Source organism: Dendropsophus ebraccatus, chromosome 11 (assembly GCF_027789765.1).
Source record: "Dendropsophus ebraccatus isolate aDenEbr1 chromosome 11, aDenEbr1.pat, whole genome shotgun sequence".
Taxonomy (NCBI): Eukaryota; Metazoa; Chordata; class Amphibia; order Anura; family Hylidae; genus Dendropsophus; species Dendropsophus ebraccatus.
Window position 1 is genome coordinate 10,365,663 of NC_091464.1, and position 19,993 is coordinate 10,385,655.

Here is a 19,993-nt window from a genome sequence, read left to right on the forward strand (position 1 = left end):
AGTCTTCAGGTTGGGGCCTGCCCGTCTGCCACAGTATCAAATGGAGACTCTATGGGAGGGATCGCGTGCCTCTGCTCTCCTCCGCTCAAAGAATTGACATGTCAATTCTTTCAGCGGACAGGGGAAGAAGTGGAGGCGCATGCGCCCTCCCATACAGACGCTGCGGGACACAGAGGCCGGCAGGGATCAATTAATATGCACACTGAGTGATTCTCACAGAATTTCGAGCGGATTATGCGTCAAAATGCATGTGGAATACACTCAAAATTCTGCCCATAAAGAATGAGCAGTCTTGGCTCCCATTCGTTTCCGTGCATTAGTGCACACGGCAGAATTTTCGGTCTGGAATTTCTGCACAGAATCTGCACAATTTTTTGGGTGGATTCCGCTAGAGTAATTCTATAGAAGTCAATGGGGCTTAAATTCTGCTCGAATTTTGCTCCTATTCTGCCAGAAAAGGAGAGGAATTTCAAGCAGAAAACGTTCCTTTTCAGTTCCTTGCTGAATCTGCGAGAATTGCTAAGAGTGCATATACCCTTAAGAAGTGGGGTTCCACAAAAGGAAGGGACAGATTGGCGGCGCCAGGGTCTCACCTTGTGCTTATGTCCGTGGGTCCCTGACCTATCATCACATTAATAGTAAAGAACACATATGGGCCTATTACACAGGTCGTTTAGAGGAGCAAACGAGCGCTCTCAGCGCTCGTTTGCTCCTCGTTCCCTGCTCGCTGCCGCCGCTATTCAACGCGGCTGCAGCGAGCGAGTGAGTGCGGGAGAGGGTGGCGGGGAGGCTGCCCGGGGGATCGCTGATCGTACGGACAGCCCATAGGATATAGCAGCGTCTGCTGCCAACGCTCCTATTCAATGGAGCGACGGCAGCAGATCGCTGCTATATCAGTCGCTTGTTTTTCAACATGTTGAAAAACAAGCGACTGCAACGATCAGCCGACATGAACGATGTCGGCTGATCGTTGCACTCTATTCCACGGGACGATTATCGTCCGTAGCGATAATCGTTCCGTGGAATAGGGCCTATAGTTAACCCTTTTACCTTCAGCTGTGCATAGAAACAGGGGAGAGTGAGACACCAAGTGGTGCAAAACAACACCCATCATCCCAGGGTGTGACATCTGACAGATACCTTTTGACAGGTTGAATACAGGACTTAGTGGCACACCTTTACTGGGACACTACATGTGGACAATAGTAATGTATTTAAATGGCTGCACAAACAATACAGGGATCTTTCTTGTGGCTCGGCTGCTCAATTAGTTTTGTTTAGTATTTTGTATTGTTTAAAGACGTTGCAAGCGAGTGCCGATCTCGCTGATAGTCAGGTGTAAAAGGAACCTCAGTTCATGGCAGCCATAATACAAAAATATTTTATCTGTTTTATTTTCAAACTAAACAAGCCACTGCACATCTACTAAAACAGACTGTGTTCACCATAGGATCCCATGGAGATCTTGGGGGGCAATATAATACTTTAATAAAACATTTCGCCGGACTTCTCCATTAAAGGCCTTGTTGTATTCCAAATTTGCTGTCAGCTGCAAGACCAGTATCAGAAGCATTCTATTGAATTTATATAGTACATGGAAAATGATAGATGCAAACGATGAAGTTGAGCCATGGTGGCTGACGGTAGTGATTAGCCACAGATATGACTACAATGTGAGTGGATGGTCAGTGGTTAGAGGTCTTTTTAATCTCTGTCAAACACTAGAAAAACTTGGCAGACTTCCCACTTCCGGCTTCTGTTAACTAAAACAGCACAGTGAGAATGTATAAGGGCCTTGGGAAATTGGTATAATGTATACAGCTGATTTAACTCGGCACTATCATTTTAAAGGGAATCTGTCAGGTCGGTACCAGGTAGAGAGCTGCAGACACAGGCAGTTAGGGAGTAGGGATGGTCCGAACAGAGTTCGGTTCAGGTTCGTACGAACCCGAACTCTCGGTAAGGATTCCCGCTGTCTGCCCGCTCCGTGCAGATCCAGCGAGAGGACCGCCTGGAAAACTGGGATACAGCCATAGCCATAGGCTGTATCCCAGTTTTCCAGGTGGTCCTCCCACTGTATACACCCGCTCCACGGAGCGGGCAGACAGCGGGACTCTGATGCCGAGCGTTCGGGTTCATACAAACCCGAAGCTCGGAGGGTTCGGACCATCCCTATTAGGGAGAAAACACATGACACCTTTGTCTTTGCTGATGGCCATTTGCAAAGTTATAAAATTGAAATACATTCCTTGGAAGCTGAAGTGTCACAGAAGTGATTCTGAGCCACAGCATGCATGCCCCCCCCCCCCCCTCAGCATCACTTCTGTGACATTTCAGCTTCCAAGGACAAATGCAGTTTAAGGCTATGTGCACACTGCGTATAGGACCGGCTGTTCTGTGACCCGGCTGGGTCACGAAACGGCCGGTCTCTGCCAAGATCATCCCGGCCTGATTGGCCGAAACGTTGCACCTTTGTACCCTGATGTGTGAATAAACACACTTTATTTTGCATTGGATGCTGTGGGTATCCTTCTTTTACTACAGTTAAGTGCTCATACCAAGGATTGTGAGCCTCCCTGCGTGCATCCTATTTTTCTACCTGTGATCATTTTTTGGAGCGTCTCCGAGGTGCTGTTGGAGTTTTTTTTTTTTTTTTTGGTACTGCAGTACCGCCCGCAGTGTTCTGATGCGGGCGCATCAGCTGCGACCGCATCAGAACTTCACACAGCGCACAATGAAGCAAGCGGCCGGACCCGCTCGCTTCATTGTGTGAACTGACAGAGCTTTCTGTGGCCGCAATTCACTGAATTCAGTTCTTTGCGGGTCCGTATGGGATCCCGGCCGGAGCATATACAATGTTTCGAATAAACTGTTGTGAGAAAGTTACACAGAATTGTAAATCACTTTAATTTCTAGTACTTCTCAGCTGCTGTATCTCTTGCAGGAAGTGGTGTATCCAGTCTGACACAGTGCTCTCTGCTGCCACCTCTGTCCATGTCAGGAACTGTCCAGAGCTGGAGAGGTTTTCTATAGGGATTTGCTGCTGCTCTGGACAGTTCCTGACATGGACAGAGGTGGCAGCAGAGAGCAGTGTCACACTGGAAGGAATACACTACCTCCTGCAGGACATACAGCAGCTGATAAGTACTAAAAGACTGGAGATTTGTAAATTGAAGTGATTTACAATTCTGTATAAAAAATTTTTTTTTTTATCGGAGTACCCTTTAAAGTATGATTTCAGTGCTGCAGAGCTGGTTTATAAGCAATCTTTGGATGACATTAGATATGTAACGTGCATCTGTAGTGTAGTTACGTATTCCATATGCTGTATGACATTGTTACTGTCTAACTTTGAGAACGTCTACTTTTCCCTAGACCCTGTACAGCTGTTTCATGTGAAAGGGACAGCCGAGCCCTAAGCAGCAGAGCCGCCGCCAGAACACATTATACACAAGACTCTGCTTGTAATTCCATATTAGGAGAAGGCAGAGATGAGCGAGCGAGGGAATAAAAATAGGGAGGAAGCAAAGAGAAAAGGATCCTCCAAGATGGTTCAAAGAAGTGTGACTTCAAGATTTTTATACAACTGCTCAGTGCACTTGTGATAAAACTGACAGTATATGTCTGTGCACTTGTGATAGAACTGACAGTAAATGTCTGTGCACTTGTGATAGAACTGACAGTAAATGTCTGTGCACTTGTGATAGAACTGACAGTAAATGTCTGTGCACTTGTGATAGAACTGACAGTATATGTCTGTGCACTTGTGATAGAACTGACAGTATATGCTCTGTGCACTTGTGATAGAACTGACAGTATATGCTCTGTGCACTTGTGATAGAACTGACAGTATATGTCTGTGCACTTGTGATAGAACTGACAGTATATGCTCTGTGCACTTGTGATAGAACTGACAGTATATGCTCTGTGCACTTGTGATAGAACTGACAGTATATGCTCTGTGCACTTGTGATAGAACTGACAGTATATGTCTGTGCACTTGTGATAGAACTGACAGTATGTCTGTGCACTTGTGATAGAACTGACAGTATATGCTCTGTGCACTTGTGATAGAACTGACAGTATATGTCTGTGCACTTGTGATAGAACTGACAGTATATGCTCTGTGCACTTGTGATAGAACTGACAGTATATGTCTGTGCACTTGTGATAGAACTGACAGTATATGTCTGTGCACTTGTGATAGAACTGACAGTATATGTCTGTGCACTTGTGATAGAACTGACAGTATATGCTCTGTGCACTTGTGATAGAACTGACAGTATATGCTCTGTGCACTTGTGATAGAACTGACAGTATATGCTCTGTGCACTTGTGATAGAACTGGCAGTATGTGCTCTGTGCACTTGTAATACCATGGGTCAGTGACAGTAAGAGCCCAGTGCTCTTATGACACAATACCCCATGTTAACACATGCCGGAGTATTAGGAGTAACAGTATTAGTCCTGATATAATAACCTAGTAACCATTTATACACTGCACACGATTGCTACAGTGGCCTAATAATGGTAAAATCCCTACATACCAGCAACACAATGGCTTAACGGGGTACTCTGGCAAAAAAATTCATTCAAATCAACTGGTGTAGTTGATTTCTATTTATAAATCTCGTCTTCCAGTACATATCAGCTGCTGTATGTCCTACAGGAAGTGGTGTACTCTCTCCAGTCTGACACACTGCTCTCTGCTGCCACCTCTTTCCATGTCAGGAACTGTCTAGAGCAGGAGAGGTTTTCTATGGGGACAGTTCCTGACATGGACAGCGGTGGCAGAAGAGAGCACTGGTACCTTTGTGTCTTATCTTCAAGGCGCCTTCACATGTACTGGAGCTGCTGCAGATCCATTACCAGTTACTTTCTATGAGAAAACATAGATTGAAATAGATTGACATCCCGCTGCGAGTATGTAAGTTAACCCCCCGCTGGCCGGAGCATACATCACCTGCTCCCCCGGCTGGACACCCCGCTCAGCCAATCAGTGCACTGCCCCGCCGGAGCCACTGATTGGCTGAGCGGGACGGGCAGACGCCAGGAACTCCCGAAGCAAGCTGAAGCAGGGAGGTGGTGATGTATGCACCGGCCAGCAGGGGGTTAACTTACAGTGACATCCTGCTGTATGTTTTCTCATAGAAAATAGCTGGTAATGGATCAGCAGCAGATTTAGCTGACACAGTAGGTCAGGTATATGTACATGTGTGATGTAATAAATAAGGTCACAGGTAATACAACAGCTCTGTCATGGTGCCAACTACATGTGATGCCACAAATGATACAATAGCTCAGCAATGGTGCCTGCGTTATGCGAATGCGTGATGCAGGTGATACAATAGCTCAGCAGTGGTGCCTGAAATACATATACATGGTGCCTGGTATATAAATACATGGTGCCTGGTGTACATATACACTGTGCCGGTGACACATATACACGGTGCCTGATATACATATACACGGTGCCTGATATACATATACACGGTGACTGGTACACATATATACACGGTGCCTGTGACACATATACACGGTGCCTGATATACATATACACGGTGCCTGATATACATATACACGGTGCCGGTGACACATATACACGGTGCCTGGTATATAAATACATGGTGCCTGGTGTACATATACACTGTGCCGGTGACACATATACACGGTGCCTGATATACATATACACGGTGCCGTTGACACATATAAACGGTGCCGGTGATACATGTACACGGTGACTGGTATACATATACACGGTGACTGGTATACATATACACGGTGACTGGTATACATATACACGGTGACTGGTATACATATACACGGTGACTGGTATACATATACACGGTGACTGGTATACATATACACGGTGACTGGTATACATATACACGGTGACTGGTATACATATACACGGTGACTGGTATACATATACACGGTGACTGGTGTACATATACACGGTGACTGGTGTACATATACACGGTGACTGGTATACACATACACGGTGCCGGTGATACACATATACACGGTGCCGGTGATACACATATACACGGTGCCGGTGATACACATATACACGGTGCCGGTGATACACATATACACGGTGCCGGTGATACACATATACACGGTGCCGGTGATACACATATACACGGTGCCGGTGATACACATATACACGGTGCCGGTGATACACATATACACGGTGCCGGTGATACACATATACACGGTGCCGGTGATACAGCTCCTGCGGTCGGTGACTGTGTAGCTTAGTGAGGGCTCCCGGTGCTGCAGAGCAGTGAGGGCCCCGGGCCCCTGAGGCGCAGAGAACAGGGCTTCTCCCATTGCCGCCATAGCATTAGCCGTAAATGTCTGACTGCCGGGCGTCCGCCGGTTTCCGGTGATGTCGCACAGTCAGACATTACTGCCCCTCACACATGGGAGAAGCACCGGGTCTCCGGCCTTGCTGTGTATGCGGTGAGCGCTGTCAGACACCGGGACACACGGCACATAGAAGCCCACGGTTTCGTACACGTAACGTCTTTGCCGTCGGTGAAGGGGAGGAAGGCGGAGAGTCCGACTGGGAGATCCTCGACCTGGTGTAATCCTTGGATCGGCTGTAGGTGGATGACATGGCGCTCCCCTGGCTCCTCACAGTGTCCCGGTCCGGTGGTCGCGGTGTGTGCGGGGAGGACTAGCCCAGCTGCGGGGACGGGGGAAGCGGAGTCCCGGGGAGAGGAGTCAGCGGCAGCCGCAGCACGTCCGGAGCATCCCGGCCGCTCAGCATCACTGGCGGAGCCGGGACCCGGGAATCGTGCGGGGCGGCGGCTCCTCTTATGGGCATGGGCGTCCTCATCCGTCCCGGGGGGCTTCCTCTCACATCCCGGGGGGTGTCCTCACACATCCCGGGAGGCGTCCTCATCCGTCCCGGGGGCTTCCTCTCACATCCCGGGGGGTGTCCTCACACATAACCGGGCAGCATCCTCATCCGTCCGGGGGGGCTTCCTCTCACATCCCGGGAGGCTTCCTCACACATAACCGGGGAGCATCCTCATCCGTCCGGGGGGGCTTCCTCATACATCCCGGGGGGCTTCCTCATACATCCCGGGGGGGCTTCCTCATACATCCCGGGGGGCTTCCTCATACATCCCGGGGGGCTTCCTCATGCATCCCGGGGGGCTTCCTCATACATCCCGGGGGGCGTCCTCACACATCCCTGGAGGTGTCCTCACATTCCGGGGGGCTTCCTCACACATCCCGGGGGGCTTCCTCACACATCCCGGGGGACTTCCTCACACATCCCGGGGGGCTTCCTCACACATCCCGGGGGACTTCCTCACACATTCCGGGGGGCTTCCTCACACATCCCGGGGGGCGTCCTCATCCGTCCCGGGGGGCTTCCTCACACATTCCGGGGAGCTTCCTCACACATTCCGGGGAGCTTCCTCACACATCCCGGGGGCGTCCTCATCTATCCCGGGAGGCGTCCTCATCTGTCCCGGGGGCTTCCTCACACATCCCGGGAGGCGTCCTAATCTATCCCGGGAGGCGTCCTCTTCTGTCCCGGGGGTGTCCTCACATCCCGGGGGGCTTCCTCACACATCCCGGGAGGCGTCCTCATCCGTCCCAGGGGCTTCCTCACACATCCCAGGAGGCGTCCTCATCTATCCCGGGGGGCGTCCTCATCCGTCCCGGGGGCTTCCTCACACATCCCGGGAGGCATCCTAATCTATCCCGGGGGGCGTCCTCATCCGTCCCAGGGGCTTCCTCACACATCCTGGGAGGCGTCCTCATCTATCCCGGGGGTGTCCTCACATTCCGGGGGCATCCTCATCCGTCCCAGGGGCTTCCTCACACATCCCGGGAGGCGTCCTCATCTGTCCCGGGGGTGTCCTCACATTCCGGGGGCGTCCTCATCCGTCCCGGGGGCTTCCTCACACATCCCGGGGGGCTTCCTCACACATCCCGGGAGGCGTCCTCATCCGTCCCAGGGGCTTCCTCACACATCCCAGGAGGCGTCCTCATCTATCCCGGGGGGCGTCCTCATCCGTCCCGGGGGCTTCCTCACACATTCCGGGAGGCGTCCTCATCTATCCCGGGGGGCGTCCTCATCCGTCCCGGGGGCTTCCTCACACATTCCGGGAGGCGTCCTCACCTATCCCGGGGGGCGTCCTCATCCGTCCCGGGGGCTTCCTCACACATCCCAGGAGGCGTCCTCATCTATCCTGGGGGGCATCCTCATCCGTCCCGGGGGCTTCCTCACACATCCCGGGAGGTGTCCTCATCTATCCCGGGGGTGTCCTCACATTCCGGGGGCGTCCTCACACATCCCGGGGGGCTTCCTCACATTTTGGGGGCGTCCTCATCTATCCCGGGGGGCTTCCTCACACATCCCGGGACGTCCTCGCACATCTTGGGGGGCTTCCTCACACATCCCGGGAGGTGTCCTCACTTTCCCGGGGTCGTCCTCACCCATCCCGGGGCCGGGGTCGTCCTCACCCATCCCGGGGCCGGGGTCGTCCTCACCCATCCCGGGGCCGGGGTCGTCCTCACCCATCCCGGGGCCGGGGTCGTCCTCACCCATCCCGGGGCCGGGGTCGTCTTCACCCATCCCGGGGCCGGGGTCGTCCTCACCCATCCCGGGGCCGGGGTCGTCCTCACCCACCCGGGGTGTCCTGGTCCCTCCGGAACCCTGTGCCATGCACCAAGAGAGAACTGCTGGCTATCCTCTACACCTTGCTAGATGGTACTGTGTGACTCCACTACTGTGGTGGCTGGTTGGTGGAGTATAGCTCAGCCATTGCTAACTCCGCACACAGGTATGGAGGCACACCTGCTTTTAGTTTTTTGTGGCTGGCTATACTTTTCCCCAATGGTCAGTGATGGGTCCCTTGGGCGCTTATCACGGTGGCCCGAAGTGGAGTTATGACCCGGACTGTTGGTACCGCCATCCACAGAAAGGGGAGATGACCCAAGGACAGTGTAGCTTGTGTGTAGGTGCTGGTGCAACAGTCACTGAGTCCCAATAGAATAAATAAATTTTTCTTTACTGCTAAATCTTCAGGTGAATAATACTTGAATGATACAGACTTGACTTCACTAGATCTGTACTGAGAGCTGTTGAGGTAGAGTAGAGTAGTGTAGCAGTGCTGACTTGGTTGCGTGCTGAGAAGAGTAGAGAGAGTTCAGAGTAGTGGAGAGGAGTAGGTCATGAGAGTCCCAACTCATGTAGTACTGTGCTCTGCCGAAACCTTAGAAGAATATTTGTGCCCGTGTTTCGACCTTTTGCCCTGCAGTGTTGAGTTGCCTGTCCTACCAGGGTGACACAAGCCCCAGACCTTTTTACCTGAGTTGAGCAAGGTGTCCAAAGTTCTCTGGTTTCACTTGCGCTGCAAGATGAAGTACGTAGGCTCTTAGCTGCTTTGCTCTATCCGGATCAGTTCCTCTGTTTTAGGATACTGTCCTGCACTTTTAGATGTTCATGGCGTGGGTTGGGGTGATCCCTGACTTGCCCTCTCTTTAGCTGTTAGCATTGCATTGTGAGGATAATTGTTGCTTCAAGAAGGAAAGTCTCTGTGTTCTCCATAGGGGTACACTACAGCTGGTCTGTCCCGGACAGGGAACCTGGCAGATCCAGGTCCCTGGCTAAGTCAGCAGGGATGCCTGATCTGTATGCCTTGCTCCACTGAGAAACAGAAACGAACTGACTAAGTGTGGGTCTTCCTCTCCCCATGTAACAACTTCCTACAGGGTGTATGTAACAGCTTCTGTGAGTGGTGGAGAAGAGAGTGTGAGAAGAAAGGAGGAAAGAAATAGGTGGTAGGGAAGAGTAACTCTCATTGGTGTGCAGATCACAGACAAAACAATAACCCTTACAAGACTACAGCTGTGCGACATATGACATATATACACGAATACACATAATGCTGACATCTAGTGGCAGACTTATACAATACTTCATAACCACTTTGCTTTTGAGGCACCAGGCTTTTGCAAGGGATGTTCTAAGTAGAAACACCCTTGGTGGGATACCACAATAATACATAGCAATGCACAGAGAGAAAACTGCTGGCTATCCTCTACACATAACACTAATAATACACAGCAATGCCCAGAGATAGAGAGAACTGCTGGCTATCCTCTACACCCCACACTTATAATACACAGCAATGCACAGAGAGAGCACTGCTGGCTATCCTCTACACCCCACACTAATAATACATAGCAATGTACAGAGAGAGAACTGCTGGCTAATAATGTCCAGTTAGATAAAGAAAAAGGCACTCACCAATATGCGTGTAAGAAAACATGAATATGGAAGTAGTGTGGTTGGGTTTGGTTTCCAGACATGGAAGATTTACCAATGGATTTGCTCCAGTTTTCCCTCTAGTGTTGTTTGTTGCTGTTGTATATTTATCACGGTGACGTGTCACTTAATGTCAACAGGTTTTCTTAGTGTTCGAGAAGGAAAGTGGGAAAACACAGCACCAAACTGGAATAACCTGACACTGTGTATTCTGCAGTCACATAGGCCACTAATAAGCCATTGCTTTTAAAGAGAAAGGCGATTGCCCCCTCGGCCAGTCAGTGACTGGAGCAGTGTCCCACCTCAGTCACTGACTGGCTGAGCAGATGATCACTCAGCCGGGTATGTGACTTTGCACCTAGAAAAGCTGCAGGACATCGGCACCTATCAGAGGGAGCTGGGAGTGGCGCTAGGGGGCACAAGGATAGGCAAGTTTACTTTGTTTATTATTTTCCCCCAGTCCAATGATTGACTACTAGAGTATGTGCACACTACGGAATACTTGCGGAGAACTCCCCACAGATTCCGCCTCTCTGCCCCTGCCATAGACTCCATTCTATGGTCAGGCAGATTCTATCATCCGCCCAAAGAGTGGAGTCTATGGGACGGGCGGAGAGGCGGGATACGCGAGGAGTTCTCAGCGAGAATTCCGTAGTGTGCACGTACCCCTAAGGTCACATAAGCTGATTTCGGAATGCCATCACAGCCCAAAGGGGAATGTCATCTTTTTTTTTTTTTTTTAAACTGAGCATTTTGATCATTCAGTCCACACAATTTGGTGTATGAATAAACCCCAAAATCTGTTAATGCAGGGATACATTTTATAGGGGTTCATAAATTGCCATTTAGGGTCCTTTTAGATGCAGCAATCTTTGGCCGTCCCTGGCCACAAACAAAGGTTGATCAGCAAAACTAATCGAGCAGCTGGGCCACACAAAGGATCCCTGTATCGTCTGTGCAGTCAAATAAATTGCCATTGGCCGCACATGTTTACATAGAGAAATGTGCAGCAGGTAAATGAGGATTTATTGGCCTGCTCAAAGATGTGATGGGCATCATTTTCCTGCGCCTCGGCTGATCGCTTAAACGAGGACCAATTATCGGCCAAACGAGTGTTTCCAGGAACGGTTGTTGCCGCGAATCATCCCGTATAAAAAGCCCTCAATATAGTAACATCCTGCTCCTGGAGTGAATCATGAACCTTGTGTAATATATGGAGCAGAATGTGTAATAGTAATTACAATGGACATAATGAAGATTGTCATGATCTGTCTACCCAAGCTACTGTTCTTCCTCCACCCTGTAATTATATCATGAAGTACAGTATAATATACAGGTGTGTAGATGACCTATTGACAAGGAAGTGCTTATAAAGGGGAGGGTTAACTTACCCCCTGGTCTTCTCCCGATCCTCTTTCACAAAGCCACTGATTCAGTGTCTCCAGCTTTGAATGGTCAGAGCCTAGCACAATTCTAGCTCAGTGTGCCTGGCTCTGGTGAAGAAAGAAGACGTTGGGGTGAGTATCAATAGCCCCCCCCCCTTCTCCCTCCAGCACTGCACCCATCCCAGCAAGGAAGGGGGACATTTAACCCCTTCCTTGCTGGGATGGGTACGTTGTGACATAATTGGCACCCCTCACTTAACCCCTTGTGTGGCAGACTGTAAGGTGCAGAACACCTGTCACAATGATGGGTGTTCTGCTCCTGTGCTTTTTTTTTTTGTATTTTTCCCTTTTGTTTTTTAGATATCACTATCATGTGGATTGCATCCGATTCGGTGGACTATGTATTAACAGCTGCTGCTGAACTAGGCACTAAACCTGAAGACGCCCTATCTTGAGGAATGTAGGGGAGAGTGGTTTCATGGTTTTTAATTGCTTAAAACATAAACAAATGTCCACATTGAATCAATGATTAGAGCCGTCTGCATATTGACTGACGGAATTCTCACCACAGGATTGGTAGGTCATACCTCCAGGCATCACATTTAACACCGCTACACTGTGACTGGATAACACTACCATACCAGACCTGCATAATTCCACAAAAAAAAAGACACTAAATTTACTGGCAAATCTGAACTGGAGGTGTGAGATTTGAAAAATAAAAACAAAACAGAAGTTGTTTCTTTCACCCTGCTCCCTGGTGCTGCCCCCCCCCCCCTCCCCTCCCCCCCCCCCACTACGAGGTGCTACCTGGACCACAAGTGCCTAGTTGTACAGCCCTGCCAGTAGTCTTGGAGCGGCAATTTTGGCCATCGTAGACTGTGTGGTAGCAGGGTAGTATTATTGGGCTGGGGAGGTCCAAAAAAATTGAAAATTGTCCCTTCCCACCCTGGTACTACTAGGCTGCTGCTGTTTGGTTCTTAAACCTGGCTGGTTCTGAAAATAATGGGAACCTTATGTGTTTTTTTAAATAGATAAATATTTAGAAAAAAACATATGGGCTTCCCTTCACTCTAAATCAGCCGCTGATTGGGTGAGATGATAAGCCACAAAGGGTAATTTCAGCCAATCAGCGGATGAAGCAGTGTCCCTGCTCAGCTGCTGATTACAAGAAGACCGGGGGGGTTATTTAACCCCCTGGGGACCAGACTGTGGTGTTCTGCCTATTGGGGGGATGGGCAGAACACCACAGTCTGGTTCCCAGGGGCCCCAACGACACAGCATGCAGAAAACTGTTAGCCACCCACTCCAGCAAGGAAGAGGTCGACATTTTGACCAGTAGAATGGTCAAAATAATAAAAAAAACAAAAACCTTCGCACATAAAGTCAAAAATGGCCTTAAGTAGTATAGTATATTGTTTTTGGTGTATGTTCATCATGCAAATGGCTTTATTTTTACGCAGTTACGCTAAAAGCTAAAAAGCAAAAACAGTAGTCCATGGAAATAACAACAAATGTTTTTGACCCAATCATGCCATCATCCAAACACAAAACACTGAATATGCCTCCCAACATCTGCTGGAGGCCAGTGCTCTACAGGTTTCTCCACAGTATCACCACATAACAACAAGTAAACATGTCACCAAAGGGCAGCTATTAGAGCCTCGAGCGAGGTTCGGTACATCCAAACCCGGGTGTGCAGCATTTGTATGCTAGTGGGTGAAGAAGTTGGATGCAGCCCTAGGTAGTACAGGAAAACATGGATACAGCCATAGATCATAGGCTGTATCCATGTTTTTCAAGACTCCATAGGGCTGCATCCAACTACTTCAGCCACTGGTAATCAAATGCCGCACACTTGGGTTTGGATGTACCGAAGCAAGCCTGAGGTTCACTCATCTGTAGTAGCTATTAGGGTGGGTTTGTACGTTACGGAATCGCAGCGGATTTTACACTGCGAGTTCGCAGCAAAATCTGCTGCGGATCCTTAAAGTGAATGTACCATCAGGCCCCTGCTGAAGCGCTGGAGGCAGGCCAACCCCACCCCCAGTGGGAGGAACCCCCTGCCCCTCTATGATGCGGCTCTATTGATTCTAATGGAGCCGCATCATAGAGGGTTGGGGGGTTCAGCCGGGGCCTGATGGTACTTTAACTGTCACTTACAATGAGATTACATACTCGCTGCAAGTATGTAAAAGGCCTGAGACACATGAACAAATAAAGAAGAAAATATGTATCTTTATTTCACATAAATCAAAGTAACAAACATCACACTGGGACATAAACAGTTAAAAACATAAAAAACACTAAATACATCAAGGGGGCCCCACTACATATAGGGAAATGCCCCCAGGACACTCCGACAAGCAAAAAAGGACCATACCTAACCAATAAATCTGAAGTGATAACTGTGCCCCACTACTGTAAACGATGATGATGAGGTAGAAAAACTACCAAAAAATGAGCAAAATAATCAAGGGCAGGTATAACCAGAAAATGACAAAAATATTACCCAATTATTCCCACGCGTGTTGTTAAATGTATACATATAAAAATATGAAGTTTTTTTTTTTTTTTATAATTTTTTGTTGTAAAAAAAAAAAGTTATTGTTTATAGTGAGAAATTATTATTTAGTCATGTGATACTATGCTCACGGTGAATACAACCTAAATGCGCTTATGGAGTTACATGCAAAGGTTGTAATCGCAACCAAGAAACAATATTGGTGGTAAAACACCAAAAACACAAATATGTTGAAGCGTTATATGTCCCTACCTAGAACCGCGAATCAAGATAGTGTTAATCCAGATGGAAGACTATGTTAGTTCCCCTTGCTACTGGTGTCTAAAAGCATATATGCATACAACCTAACCTAGTGCTGCATCACCTAGAACAGGGAGCTAGCATCCATGTATAATTTATAAAAAATAAAAGGGGGGGGTATATCTGGCATGTCGCACAGGCCTGATGCAACAGGTAACAAACAATATGTGTTTTACAAATATGTGATGTCCCACCACGGGTGTTGCTATTGGTTACACCCCTCTCAAAGGCCTGTACTTCTTGTAAGTGGTGATGTAGTAGTAATAGGGTTTCGCCACAAGATGTCACTATTGTTAGTACATGTACTTAGTGGCTGCACAGCTGAACTATGGAAAGGGTTATTGTTTGCTTATATGTCACATGGATCTGTCAACCTATGAGAGTATCTTCTTCTTCTGTCCTATCTTTTTTCTTACTTCTTCTTTATACACTCTTCACCCATTCACAGCACACCTTACAGGGAGCTGTACATAGGAAATCACGTGGGTAGAGGAAGTGTAGAGGTTCTTTTGTATTAGACTTTGTAGGGGAAGGACGCAAGCTAGAACGCTCCCTACAGTGGTTCCTTTGGGCCCTGGCCCTCTGCCAGGTCCCCAGCCTTCGTATGAGTCCTTTGGTCACTAGACTCTGTAGAGCTAAGACACACCTAACAGTTTCTCTTCAAGTAACCTTACTCAGCACTATGCAGTGTTAAAACTCTTACAGGAGAGGACAAGTTAGAGATCATCTCAACCCATGCAGTGGACTAGGAAAGTCACTGTGCAGGACAGTATCCACAAAGGCAGAAAGCTAGTAACTGATCCGGATAGAGCAAAGTTGCTAGAAGCCTATGAACTCTATCTCGAAACATGGTTGTCAGCAGGAACCCCTCAGCATTCTGCTCATCCCAGGTGACAGGGCCTGGGGCTTGTGTCACCCTCTAAGATGGGTCCCCCGACACTGGTAGGGCAACAGGGGGTTCATTCTGACAAGAGTCAATGCATGGGCACAAGTGTTCTCTCAAGTATTCTTATATTTCTACCTCATCCTTTAACATCCCGGAAGAGCACAGTACTACTTGGGTTGGGACTCACGACTTCCTCCTCTCTGCTTCTCTGATTTTTCTGTATACCTCTCAACACACAACCCAGTCAGCATGACTGTACTCCTCGCTAAACTAGCTATACCGATCTGGAACCTTAACTATTAAGTGTTTTATCAAGTTTAACATATTCTGTCAAGGCAAAGCTGTATGTTCTGCTGCACACAAGTACCTTAAGAGTAAACAATATTTTATTTATGGTAAAGAGACTCTGTGATTCTTAATCCCGCACCAACACAGTATACACACACTCCTTGGGACCTTTCCCATTTCTGTGGGTGGCAGTGCCGATAGTCCGGGTGGGTCATTTCTCTTCTCCGGACCACTGTGACTATAACCCAAGAGACCCCGTAGCAGCCCGGCAGGTCACTGACCACAGAGAACAAGGTGTAACCGTCCCTCCAAAATAAAAGCAGGTGTGCCACCATACCTGTGTGCCCAACCAGCACTGGCGTCACGACACAACATCCTAGGGTCCGGCTACATCTTGGCCAACCACCATAGAGCTGGCGTCACACTCCACCACCTAACAAACGACCGGCCGTACCACACCAAAAATATATTTAGGCAAAAAATAATAAACAATTGTCTCATATGTTGGCATGACCCCAGGAGTCCAGAGGTTAGTAGCAATCCACAGCACAGCTCCCATGTGTCCCTATTATGTTGATCCAGAGGAAGACAAAGAAAAAACGCTTGTGAGGCAGATGTTCATGACAGTCCTGCCAACAGCTCCCCCAGAACAGAGTAAACTACAGCTTCTCCTTTACAAAGCCAGCCGCCATGCTTTTAGATCAGAATCAATGCCCCAGAAAAACAGCCATCTCTTTCAGAATATTGATGCAGCCAACATGGCAGGAAGCCGTCTGAAGTTTTACAAAACGTCCAGCAAGGAACCACACAGATACAAGTACATGTAACAAACACTCTCTTTTTAGTGTATTTTACTTGCCCAGCTGCTCCGCAGGCCTTCGGTATAGCGGAAGGGCTTCTCTCTGACATGGGACCCAAACCTTTCATAGGTCGGAGAGTTCAGCAACCAGCGGCGTTCTGTCATAACTGAGTGACTCCTTCCCCTGTGTATATCCAAGCTCTAGTCACATATAATGTAGGGCTTATAATTTGTGAGTAGTTCTGTAAATGAATGCTTCCTGCAGCAGGTGTGTCTGCCTTTCCACCTCCTCCACCCATAAGATGCAGCAGGTTAGGCAGCACGTGTCTGTGCATTCTGTTTACCATAGAAACACTGTGCTGTAGGTGAAAGTCGTGTGTTTCAGGATGAACCTCTCGGGTTTGTAGACAAGCATTTTTTTTTCGTAGCAGTAAAACTGCTATTTAGCTGCAAGACTCCTCAAATTTGCAGGAAAACGACTCACTGGCACCATAAAAAAAAAGAAAAAAACATAGCGTCTGTCTTTCAGCCTTAGGGCCAGTTCACACGGAGCAGGAGCGGCAGAATTTCAGTGCTGAATCCGCACTGAAAATTCTGCCCCAAAAAGTTGCTGCCGAGCCATTTTCCATTGAGTTGGATGGAAATTCTGCTCTGCAGTTCACACCGTGGAACGTTCTGCGGCAGATCTGCTTTCCATCCAAAGAATTGACATGTTCATTATTCTGCTGGCGGAATCCTATGGAAATCGATGGGACTTCGATTTTCCTCTGTGAGAAGTTTTAGCGCGGAATTGTAAAAAAAAAAAAAAAATAAAAGACAACTTTATAACATTTTCTGTGTCTCCCTCCCACATTTCCACCTGGAAAGTCAGTGCAAAAATTCCGCTTGCATTCTGCACGAAATACGAGAAAATTCTGCGAGTATTCCGTGCGGAATTCCACAAGAGCTGATTCTGAGTGGAACACTCTCCTCGCTGATTCTGCTTAAAGTGAATGGAGCTTAAAGGGGTACTCCAGCAAAAATCTTTTTCTTTCTTTGATTTACTTCTATTAATAAATCTCAAGTCTTCCTATACTTCTTAGCTGCAGTATGTCCCGCAGGAAATGTTGTTTTATTTTCAGTCTGACACAGTGCTCTCTGCTGACATCTCTGGCCGAGACAGGAACTGTCCAGAGCAGGAGAGGTTTTCTATGGGGATTCATAGAAAACCGAGACAGAGTTCCTGTCTCAGCCAGAGATGTCAGCAGAGAGCACTGTGTCAGACTGAAAATAAAACAATATTTCCTGCATGACATACAGCAGCTAATAAGTATGGGAAGACTTGAAATTTTTTAATAGAAGTAAATTACACATCTATATAAATTTCTGACACCAGTTGATTTGAAAGAAAAAGACTTTTGCTGGACAACCCCTTTAATTGTAAACTACACCTGACCTAGAGAGAAGAACGGGGCTGTCTCTGGAAGAAAGTGGCCATGTTCTTGAAGTGGTTTGTCTTTCAACATGTACAGATGATAATCGCTTTGTGTAATAGGGCCTTAAAGGGGTATTCTGATAAGTTAAAATACATGAATCATCCCACCTGCTGGAGACTATTTCATACTTGTTATTACCTATTCAGGCTCCTTGCTCCAGTTCTGAGCTGCTGTTTTCTGCTGAAGACATAGAAAACTGTGTGTGATCTGTTCTAGCCATCCCTGCTCTGATCTCCCTTTCTCTGAGGTCAAGTTGCTGATGACCTCACTGTGATTAAACCTCCCGTCATGACAAAGTACAGAAACAGCCAGTCAGGGATGCTGTTTGCATTTGGGTACATAAGCCATTTTGGAAGGCAGGGGAGAGGAGGAAGATCAGAGCGGAGACTGAGAGAACAGCTCACATACAATTTTCTGTGTCTTTAGCAGAAAGCAGCAGACTCAGAGCTGGGGGAAGGAAAAAGGTAATAACATGTATGGAATGAATTGTTAATTACCCCCAGGATTCGCTAAGATGCACACACCTTTTAGTGAAACTAGCCTGACCTGCGCCTGCTGTACAGTGGCTATTGAGAAGGTGTAGATTTCTGCCATGATTTACACCTGCGAGCGGGGTTACGGCAGCGTACGTCATGAAGAGGGTAAGTATTTGACTGAGGTTTCATAGTTGCAAAATGAAAAATAAAAAATGTGGGTCAATTTGGTGGGATTTTCCACATTCACCTGTAGCTGCTTCACAAATGTTTCATGGAAATAAGCTGAACAATACTACATTGTGCTCCCGACATGGGCGGACATCTGGATTTACTCCCAGCAATCGTGCTCTGAACAGGGATCTATTTCTAATTTCTCTGAGAGGTCCCACAGGTTTTAGCATGTTTTCTGGCAAACAGATGTAAAAACTGTGATGTAAGAGAAGACGGCTGCACACGGAGACATATAGGGGGAGATTTATCAAACATGGTGTAAAGTGAAACTGGCTCAGTCGCCCCTAACAACCAATCAGATTCCACCTTTCATTTTGCAAAGAGTCTGTGAGGAATGAAAGGTGGAATCTGATAGGTTGCTAGGGGCAACTGGGCCAGTTTAACTTTACACCATGTCTGATAAATCTCTCCCATAGTGTAGCTGCAACCATGTTAGGCAGGATGTACCCTGCTATATACTGTATGGGCAGGAAGCTGTCTGTACAGAACTTATTGAGACTGGCTACTCGCTGCCCATACACATGACCCCGCTCTTTGTGGCTCAGTCAGGTGGCGTTCTAATACTGATGGGAGTTAGGGTCCTACTACACGGCCCGATCATTTTAGTTAATGAGCACTGATCTGCTAGATTGGTACTCGTTTACGGGACCTATTAGATGGCCCAATAATCAGGCAGCAAGGGCTGTATGGACATCATTGGCGATGTCCATGCAGCCCTTGCCCAAACACCTAATACCTTACCTTTCCCGCTCCCAATGTTCTCTCCTGTGCTCCTCAGATTCCTGTCAGCTGACAGGCCGCTCAGACACTGTCACCGCTGGGACCGGGAAGCTGGGGTGCATAGGAGAGAAGACTGGGAGCGGGGAGAGGTAAGGTATTAGGTGTTTGGGCAATCATCAGTCTTCAGCCATGCATTACACGTAGTGATGTGCTGTCGGCACCTGACGATTTTAGGTCCAAGCCTAATCCAACGATCAGCCAATGATCGTTGTCTCTTTTAGGGTGCCTTCACACATACCGTATCACAGCGGATTCCACTCTGCACTAAAAACCGCTGCGACGCGGTACGTGTGAAGGCGCCCTTACACAGAGCGTTATTCGGCCGAGTCGCTCCATGTAATAGGGCCCTTACCCAACTCAAATGTTAAAGTGATTCTGTCAGCTGCAATTCATGTTTCAAACTGCTGACACTGTAAGATGGCGTTAGGGCCAAGAGACACCTGGTACCTTTCATGTATCCAGCTGTGCTTCCAGAATGTAGAAAAATGCTTTTATTCTATAGTACAAAACAGTCAAAGAGTTTCTCATCACGTGATGGTGTCTCCACGGTTGTAA

General features: G+C 48.0%; 1 protein-coding gene across 3 annotated transcripts in view; it reads right to left on the reverse strand.

Annotated features, from left to right (window-relative positions):
• The window catches only part of LOC138767599 (protein phosphatase 1 regulatory subunit 12B-like), a 40,265-nt gene extending 23,567 nt beyond the window's left edge, over nt 1-16,698 (reverse strand). Inside the window, exon 1 of one of the 3 annotated variants that reach the window (XM_069945208.1) lies at nt 16,537-16,698. In XM_069945208.1, coding sequence (XP_069801309.1) covers nt 16,537-16,641 — 105 coding nt within the window. In that variant the 5' untranslated portion in view covers nt 16,642-16,698. Of the gene's footprint in view, nt 1-6,520; nt 6,814-16,536 lie in introns of those variants that run through there. The other 2 variants (XM_069945206.1, XM_069945207.1) reach the window with 2 other exon arrangements.
• Nucleotides 16,699-19,993: the final 3,295 nt, after the last annotated feature.